Source organism: Penaeus vannamei, chromosome 9 (assembly GCF_042767895.1).
Source record: "Penaeus vannamei isolate JL-2024 chromosome 9, ASM4276789v1, whole genome shotgun sequence".
NCBI classification, from domain to species: Eukaryota; Metazoa; Arthropoda; class Malacostraca; order Decapoda; family Penaeidae; genus Penaeus; species Penaeus vannamei.
Genome location: NC_091557.1, coordinates 35,418,385 through 35,428,384, shown reverse-complemented (window position 1 = coordinate 35,428,384; position 10,000 = coordinate 35,418,385). Strand labels below are relative to the sequence as shown.

At 39.5% G+C, this 10,000-nt stretch overlaps 1 protein-coding gene across 2 annotated transcripts in view; it reads right to left on the bottom strand.

Annotated features, from left to right (window-relative positions):
- The window catches only part of LOC113818176 (uncharacterized), a 6,293-nt gene extending 847 nt beyond the window's left edge, over window positions 1–5,446 (bottom strand). Inside the window, exons 1-3 of one of the 2 annotated variants that reach the window (XM_027370343.2) lie at window positions 5,324–5,446; window positions 2,321–2,544; window positions 1–1,204 (exon numbers count right to left, since the gene is read on the bottom strand). The exon at window positions 1–1,204 is cut by the window's left edge and continues 846 nt beyond it. In XM_027370343.2, coding sequence (XP_027226144.1) covers window positions 1–1,204; window positions 2,321–2,515 — 1,399 coding nt within the window. In that variant the 5' untranslated portion in view covers window positions 2,516–2,544; window positions 5,324–5,446. Of the gene's footprint in view, window positions 1,205–2,320; window positions 2,545–3,981; window positions 4,086–5,323 lie in introns of those variants that run through there. The other variant, XM_070125637.1, reaches the window with a different exon arrangement.
- Window positions 5,447–10,000: the final 4,554 nt, after the last annotated feature.

Here is a 10,000-nt window from a genome sequence, read left to right as displayed (position 1 = left end):
ATGCAAGAAGGTCTGACAAGACATGATCATCAAGGATGTCCAGGTTGTGAATGAGGATGTGTAGTTCACGGAGATTATGGCACTTGCCCACCAGGACAGAGAGGTCTTCTGAGGTGACAGAGGTGCCCTCAAGGGTTAGGTGTGACAAGGAGGTGAAGTACAGAAGGGAGGAACCAAAGGACGAGTAACTTACATTGGGCTGGATAGGGTTGTTGTAGAGCTTGAGGGTGAAATGCTTGAGGTTTGGGCAAGTGGCTATGACCTGCTGCAGGTGTGTGCGTGTGAAAGTAAGGCTTGATGGGGCTGTGATCAGGTGCTCGATGAACAACTCTGTCAGGCCAGCCCCTTTCTGTTCCAGGTACCACAAAAGTGCAGGCATGCTGCAGCTCATGACCTTCAACTTGCTTAAGTTAAGCCCTAGGATGTTTGCAAGCAAGTTCCGGTCCTTTCTCTCAACACCATTACATCTCAAAGTGACATCTTCTAAACTAGGGCATGTCCTCACAATGAGTGATAGAGCATTTTCATCCTGTTCCATGTAACTGCTCAAAGTTTTTAAGGCATATCGACTCTTAACATTCTCATATCTGTCTGGATTTGTACCATGTAATGTTGTAAATACATCTCCGATGTTCACATAAGGTGTTACAACAAGTTCCTCAATATTTGGACAAAAATGTAACAGCACAACAGCACTAGCAGTACATGCTAGGGTGTATGCCAAGCTGACTTTCTTCAACTTCGTGCAGACCGAGGTAGAGTGTATACGTACCCCATTCTGGATCTGCAAGTATGTATCAGGTGTAGGCATGTGCCCCGCTATGTGGAAGACCCCTTCATCATCCACATTTGAGCACATTTCAACCCTCAACTCCTCAAGATGGGGGCAGTATTGTGACACAAGCTCCAACATGTAGTTGTTGCACATCTGTGAGCACTTGAGTACAGTGAGACCGGAGAGTGTTTGAATGAAGCGATAGAGTGGCTCCAGCTTCTTGACCTTTTGGTAGTTATATGGGGCTGTCTCCAGATCAGGGTCTAGCTGCATATTTCTACCTGTCATTTTGAGTGTCCTAACATTTCTTCCGTCCATCCGGTCCACCACTGGAACAATGTTGCGGCTGTCAATGATCCACACATACTCTGCATGCAGTCGTGTGCAGATGTAGATATACTTGTTGTTGAGCAGCTCAGGAAAGACCAACTGTAAAATGCATAAGGTATGTTATTCTAGCATCAATAACAACTGAAAGACTAAAAAAACGTATCCCTTTTTGTTAGTTTTATTCATAAATATGAACTTTATGTTTCCTGAATTTTGCATCTAATCTCATATAGATATCTATATAAATACATATTCATATTCATATCTATATTCATGCGTGTCTTAGTGCAAGTGTGTGTGTCTGGATGTGTGTGTGTGTCTGGGTGTGTGTGTGTGTGTCTGGGTATGTGTGTGTGTGTCTGGGTGTGTGTGTGTGTGTGTGGCTGGGTGCATGTGTGTGTGTCTGGATGCATGTGTGTGTGTGGCTGGGTGCGTGTGTGTGGGTCTGGGTGCGTGTGTGTGTGTCTGGGTGCGTGTGTGTGTGTCTGGATGCGTGTGTGTGTGTTTGGGTGCGTGTGTGTGTGTCTGGGTGCGTTTGTGTGTGTCTAGGTGCATGCGTGTGTGTCTGGGTGCATGTGTGTGTGTCTGGGTGCATGTGTGTGTGTCTGGGTGCATGTGTATGTGTCTGGGTGCATGTGTGTGTGTCTGGGTGCATGTGTGTGTATCTGGGTGCATGTGTGTGTATCTGGGTGCATGTGTGTGTGTCTGGGTGCATGTGTGTGTCTGGGTGCATGTGCACATGAACATATGTGCATATAGTTTTTCTTCCTTTCCACTAATTATCTAACCTACCATCAATTCAATCTATCTTCAAACTACCTCCCTAGCCCTCCACAAGCAATCACAATCACACATATTAACACTTTTTCAACACTATACATCGTAATAGACAAACACTAGCACAAACACAGTAATGTTTACAAAGATGAATAGAATAAATAGTAATATTTGAAACTCGTCAGGAATTCCTCATCAAATGGAAAAATAACATTTTAGTTATTTATCCTTCTGATGAGTTTGAAATGTTATGATTCATTTTCATTTCTTTTTGTGTCTGTGTTCCTATTCATCATTATAGACATTCTACTGGTCAATCAATCCATCATTCATTTAAACACCCCCACACACCCCTCCCTCCCTTTCATTTGACAGCAGATCCAAAGGGGCATTCCTAGCCCACATTCCTCTAATTAACCTCTTCACTATAATGCTCACCTTACTGGACTCCTGCAGAAGGTTATGGCATACAGCAGCCTGAATCTGTGGAGGGAGGAGCATTTGGACATATTCAATGACAGGTTCAAAGCGCTTCATAGTAACACTTCGGTTACAGCACAGTTTTCTAAGGGCATGCGCCACGGTCCTTAGGGTCAGGAGCTGCAAGCTCGTCACTGGTTTGTGTTGAGGCATGGTGGTGGATTGCCTTGCAGTGTTTGTATCTGTGGGGGAAATGAGAATAATTAAGAATAAATAAGAATAAGTAAAGAGAATGGATATAAGAATAGGTTTGAGGATGGAGATGAAGTCAGTGGGGAATGAATGCGAGGATAGACATTTGGAGTAAGAGCGAGCAAAGTATGACACCATAAGACATAATAGGCTACCCAAATACGTCATGACAGCTATAAGTTAAGAAAAGTTGGACAACTCATATGCCTCAAAACAAATGAATCTTTATTTGGCTTTCTTATTTTCAGCATTCTTCTTATTTTCCTTTTTAATCCTCTTTTTATGTCTTTTCTATTTCTTTATCATTCTGCAATATCAAATTAATGTTTTACATAAATCAGATCTTTTAATTAGCTACAAAAGCTGAATCTACATCTAAAAGTCAAATCTGTCACATTCTAAATACATGCTAACTGTATGAAATGTACAGTATATGTGTTTCAGTGGAATTTCTTGCAAGCCTGAGACTAAGGTATTTTGTTATTGTTATGTTTATATGAGATCTAGCCTGACAGATATTGGTTAACCTTTACAGTATGGAGGCACTAAGTTAGGGCAAACTGAATATAATATTCTTGTAGAGGACAAAATGTTGCAGTCGTCGGCACAAGAAATAATCTGCAGACATGAACAAGAACACCACAAATGAAGGTAAAAGATTGTGGAAAACGCCGCTCTCAGCCTAAGTTCACTTGGTGCTCCAGAGATTAACATCAATCTTGCCATGCATACCGAGGTTAAGAGGTTGTTTCCCAGGGGTTGCTGGGGGGTATCAAAGGGCACACCCATTAACAACTGAATAATTTTTGTGATGTGGAGTTGGGGACTCTGGCAAGTGCATCTATATACTGTAAAGAATTGCCAAGACTTCAACTAAATATTTCTTGGTGAGGTTTTGTTTAAAAAATAAAACACCTATTTTAAGAAATTCTAGTTTAATCTAAAATTTTCATGCAATTTTAGTTTTAATTACAATTCATTACATTTTTTCTAGAGTTTCAATATCCTCATTAATATTTTGGTCATTTTTTTATTTCCCCTTAAATGCATAACTGATCAAAAATATGAATTCCTAAAAAGAAAAATCTAATTGGCTTTTTTTTTTTTTTTTTAGAACCTTTTGCATTTGATCCCACAACATGGACTGGTGTCCCTCTCTCAGGGGAGAGCAAATGGCAGTCTGGAGTTAAGGCCATGTCACACTAGCACTTTTCTGTCAATTTTTTGACAATTTTATTTAACATAGATACAAATATTCTTAAATATAGCTCTTAATTTGACTTTGCTTGGCTGAAAAGTTGACGGAAAGGTTTTCAGACGGAAATGATCATTATTGTCTGACTGGAGATTCGACAATTTGCTAAAAATTGACAAAATATCAGAAAATTGTCAAAAAAATGACGGAAAAAGTGCTAGTGTGACAGTACCTTTAGCCAATTCAATCAGGTGTTAGTTACAACCAGTGCAATGTTTGGGAGTTTCTCTCCATTTTTTTTTGTGTTGTAGGCTATAATCATGACGATGAATTTGTTATCTACACTGTAATGACAGAAGAATGAATTACGAAAGCTATGGATGAAAATGACACATCTGGCTAGGTCACTTAAAAACAAAACAGACAGCAGTACTTAAAAAAAATATATATATATAATAACTAGAACTTTTGTCAGGTCTATCTGGATCTTGATATCTTGCCTATGAAACTTATGTTAACATGTTTGATAAGTTTATGTTAATTATTAAATAAATAATACTTGCAAAACCTTTCCTGACATTCCCCCAGCTATAGCAAACATTAAACTAAAATGACTGATGCAATTTTTAAAGTTTTAAACATTTATCAACTTTTGATAACTAGATTAGGTAATTATTCTTAATACATTTGCATAATGGATTGCAACAATTTCGAAATTGTTCGATTCCTCTCACCATCTGCAATGCAAATATGTAGGTTTTATTGCAAAGAAACCCTCCACCCCCACATTCTTGGTCCCAATAGCACGGAAGGGAATGAACGGTACCAGGGAAAGTATGGGGAAAATGTAAATAATATACACAGAATCAGTCACTATATTGTCTTGTAAAGGGGGTTGCGCCCCCTACAACCCTCTATAAGGGATTGCCCCCCCCCAACCCCCACCAAGGAACCAAAGAATCCTCCAAGTATTCACGACAGGAGAGAGTGTCAGTGTGCCAGACAGATTTGGCAGTGCCACTCACACATGACAGTCATACTCTCTCTCCTGCTGTGAATAAGTGGAGGATTCTTTGTTATCCTGGGCGGGGATTGGTGGGTGGCAACCTCCCATGAGGGGGTCACAGGGGGCACATCCACCTGCAATAGACAATAAAGTGACTGATTTTCTGTATATTATTCATATTTTACCCCACAATTTCCCTGGTACCTTTCATGCTGATGTGAATGCAGGTGGTGTTTTCCTTTTTCTATGCACAAATTATATGTGATTTGTTCCCCTTACCCATATCGAAAAGGAGAAAAAAAAAATACATTAACAATGATATATATCACCACAACTAGGTTCCACAATCCTGTAGGATAAGAGTAAAACTAATTGTTTGCGGTGGAAGAGAAACCTAAAAACAGAAAAGGCATCTGGATCCATTGTAATGACATTAAAATACGCAACAACAAAAACGTATTACCTACGAAAATAAAGTACTTTTGTTCATCAGTACTATTGCTATGGCAGTACTATCACTGTTCATATCAATCATTCTTATACACTCATCATTATCATTATCACCCACCTTCATGCAATCAATTTTCGCGTCTCTACATAACAAGAAGTGCGATTCTGTAACAAGACCAGAAACAGTTGTTATTGCTAGCGTTTTTGTAAGACTCGAATGCGGATTCTTCAAGTCGCGGATTCATGAGTGAGTGCCGCCTGCCCGAGAGACCATGGTGAGGAAAATCTACTTATTCACAATTTCTCATTCATTCATAAAGACATGCATTTGCGATATATGTCCTTTCTCTGCTAGTTCTTACTCTAATCAAACATATTTTCATATTCGTACAGTCACATGTATAAATCTGTATGCATACATACATACATACATGTATACATACTGTAAACAATATCGTTCACACAAAAGGAAGTAGCTTTCAGCCAGGAGCAGATATGTGGAATGGTATTGTTTACAAATACATACACAAACACACACACACACACACACACACACACACACACACACACACACACACACACACACACACACACACACACACACACACACACACACACACACACACATGAAAGATATAAAGTAGGATATGAAAGATATAAAGTAGGAAGAAATGAGTATACGCAAACCATGAGAGAGGCGAAATTAGACTTTAAAAAGGACATAATAAACAAATGCGCAAGTCAACCAAAACTCTTCTTTAACTACATAAATAGTAAAACTAAAAGTAGGGATCAAATTAGCGCTATCAAAGACAATAACATTATATATTCTAAGGAGGAAGAAATGTGTGAAATCCTAAATGAGAAATTTCAGTCAGTGTTTGTTCAGGATCCATGCTTTGATATGGCAAATACCCGTACAGACGTAAAGAACATCGAAAATATCACCCTCAAAAAGAACGAAATAAAAGATCTGCTAAAAGGATTAGACAAGACCAAAGCAGAGGGACCAGATGAAATTTCTAACTGGGTTCTTAGGGAATGTGTCGAAGAGCTGTGTACTCCTTTATTGTTAATATTTCAAAATTCACTAAGACAAGGTAAACTACCAAAAAGTTGGAAATTCGCAAATGTTACACCCTTATATAAGAGCGGCGACAAACAAAACCCACTAAATTATAGACCAGTTTCATTAACTAGTGTAGTATGCAAACTGCTAGAAAGAATAATTAGAAAACAATGGGTTGAAATGCTTGAAAAACACGAAATGATATCAAATAAACAATTTGGTTTTAGAGAAGGAAGGTCGTGTGTAACAAATCTCCTCTGTTTTTATAATAGAGTATCTGAAATATTACAAGAAAGAGACGGCTGGGTGAATTGTGTGTATTTAGACTTTAAGAAGGCTTTTGATAAGGTGTCTCATAGAAGACTAGTATGGAAACTAGAGCACCTAGGTGGAGTGAAAGGTAACCTACTCGCATGGATGAAAGACTTTCTTCATGAAAGACAAATGAGCACAGTAATTAGAGGAAAGCATTCTACATGGCGACGGGTAACCAGCGGAGTGCCTCAAGGATCGGTGTTGGCGCCAATTATGTTTACTATTTTCGTCAATGATTTAGAGTCAAACATAAGCCCAGGTAGTTATCTGAATATGTTTGCAGATGACGCAAAGATACAAAAGAGGGTAACAGACAACGTCTCATGCCAATGCCTCCAAAGTGACATCGAGAACTTATTCACGTGGAGTTGTACATGGAAAATGGAATTCAATACCAATAAATGCCACGTAGTCAGATTTGGAGAAAGTAGAAATCGCCCACTATTCCAATACAAATTAGGGGACGCAGTATTAGACACAGCTGACAGGGAAAAAGATCTTGGGATAATCATAAATAGAAACCTAAATCCAAATGACCATATAAATGAAAAGGTCCACAAAATGTTAGGACTGATTGCCAACATGAAGAGGGCATTCGTGTATGTGGACGAAGATATGGTAAAGAAGATTATTAAAGCAATCATAAGACCAGCTCTTGAGTACGGTGCAGTGGTATGGAGTCCACACTTGAAAAAAGATATTGACAAACTGGAAAGAGTCCAAAGAGCGGCGACAAGATGGGCACCTACCCTAAGAGATCTGAGTTACGAAGACAGACTACAAAAATTAGGACTTATAACCTTGGAAGAAAGAAGGAAAAGGGGGGATATGATTATGCTTTTCAACTGCATTACAGGAAGAGTGAAGATAGATAAGGATGACTTTTTGATCTTGAACACAAGAAGAACGAGAGGACACAACAAAAAGTTGAAAGTAAAAAGAGGTGATAAAGATGTCAAAAAATATAGTTTCCCAAACAGAATTATTGAATCGTGGAACAGTCTCCCCAATCAAGTAGTGTGTGCCAAAACTGTACATCAATTTAAAAAGTTATATGATAATTTAAATATAGCAGACGGGACCACCTGAGCATAGCTCTTCTCCCGTATCCAAACAACTAGGTAAGAACACACACACACACACACACACGCACACACACACACACTCATGCACACGCACACGCACACGCACACGCATACACACACACACTACACACATGCCCATGCATACACATACATAGACATATGCGCACATATGTACCTCCATGCACATACATATGCGTATACGGACTTACATATATGCGAGCACACTCAGTTATACATATTTTGTATATGTACGTATTATTATACACACACACACACACACACATATATAGCCGTACATATACTTACGCACATGCGTTTATGAGTATACATTAGTGTCCCCCCACATATATGTATATTCCTGTACATCTTGTACTCTAACACATAACTATACACATCAATATAACTGTATACACACAAACATAACAGTGTACATATAATCACACACACCTGCATACATATACCCGCATACGTACCCGTATATAAATTTAGACTCACACACACACACACACACACACATGGAAACGTAACATATAAAGGCATGCACCTATGCACTTCTGTGTATATGCGCTCATACTCGTGCACAAACGCTTGAACCGTGTCTGCAAGAGCGTACATACGCACTCCATTATAATGAGCCCGTGCATTATAATGTGCATAAATTGTAGGACTGCAGCAAAGGGATTGAGGGACGGAGGCAGGTGTGTGGGTGGGGAGGATTTAGGATGATATTGGAATGGATAAAGATGGGGTTTGGGATTAGAGGAAGTAGCTCGTGACGTCACGACAATTTTCTTATAAGTGCACTGTTGTAAAATGTATTTCTGTATTCTAATTTATAAGTATTTTTAACGCAAAACGCATTTATCAAATGTTCATTCCTTAAATGCACGATGTGATCGATTTTCCAAATACGTATATTTTCATTAGAAATACATGGTATATCCATACTTGCGCATCGCTGCCCTCTCCCGGCAAATTTGACAGTTCTGTCACAGTTCTCGTTGTTTGTTTTAAAGGTGAATGTTGTTTACAGTGCTACTTGCGTTTCCGATTTTTTTCCAACTTTGCGGTGAAATCGATCTCTCACTGAAATCGTTACAATATCGGGGATAACACGAAACAGTGAAATAAAATAACCGTGTTCCAGTTGTAGAATTTCGTCTGCGGTTCGTCACTTCCCAACCACCGTCCCCCCAACTTTAAGGTAAACTCATTTTGTATTTCTAAGTGCAGTCAGTGGCGATCTAGAGGCACCGGTAGAGAAGCTAAATAATCGGGAGGGGCCCGGGGGCGGAGCCCCCGTTAGGGAAGCACAGCAATCAGGAGGGGGTCCGGGGGCGTAGCCCCAGGGTTAGGAGGGTTTTTTGGTTCATACGGCGATCCTACCGGTAGTTCGTGCGTTTAAGATGCGGTTCACTCGCTCGTTCGCTCGCGCAACACCGTGTCGAATCATCCGTGGCCGCATCTTCTTTTGTTTTTACATTTTCCTCTTTCTTTGTCATCTGAAATACTACCCTGGCTCAGATTTTCAATATCCCACATTCTTTTGCTTTTTAAAATGGATGGTATTAACGACCCCCCCCCCAACCCCCGATTCACCACGGAATCCCCCAAACTTGTTGGCGGCAGTCGAGGAAAGTGCACACACTCACACACACATGTGTGTGTGCGTGTGTACGTGTGTGTGTGTGTGTGTGTGTGTGAGTGTGTGAGTGTGTGTGTGTGTGTGTGTGTGTGTGTGTGTGTGTGTGTGTGTGTGTGTGTGTGTGTGTGTGTGTGTGTGTATTGTTTGGTTTGTGTGTGTACACTTACTTAAGTTTAAGAAAATGAAAGTACACACACACACATGTATGTATATGTGTTCGTGTGTGTGTGTGTGTGTGTGTGTGTGTGTGTGTGTGTGTGTGTGTGTGTGTGTGTGTGTGTGTGTGTGTGTGTGTGTGTGTGTGTCTGTGTGTATTGTGTGGTTTGTGTGTGTATACATACTTAAGTCTAAGAAAATGAAAGTATTTTCTTTAGTCTACCCTTTAAAAACAAATGTTTTCTATCACAAAGTTAGTATATATATGGGTAAACTTATATATCCCTTATCGCATGTCGTATGAAATTTGTAGGGACTTGAAAATAGTGCCACAAACGTCAAATTACCAATTCTTTTAACAATCCAGATGTGAATGCAAATCGATTTTTTCATACTGAGTCATCTCTAATATAATTATTTTTATCTCAATACATTTTTTAGAAGATCGAAGGCTATGCAGAAAAAAAGTTGGAAATTGTTCGAAGAAACAAGAATCAATGAATCTGTACAATCTTTATAAGTTAA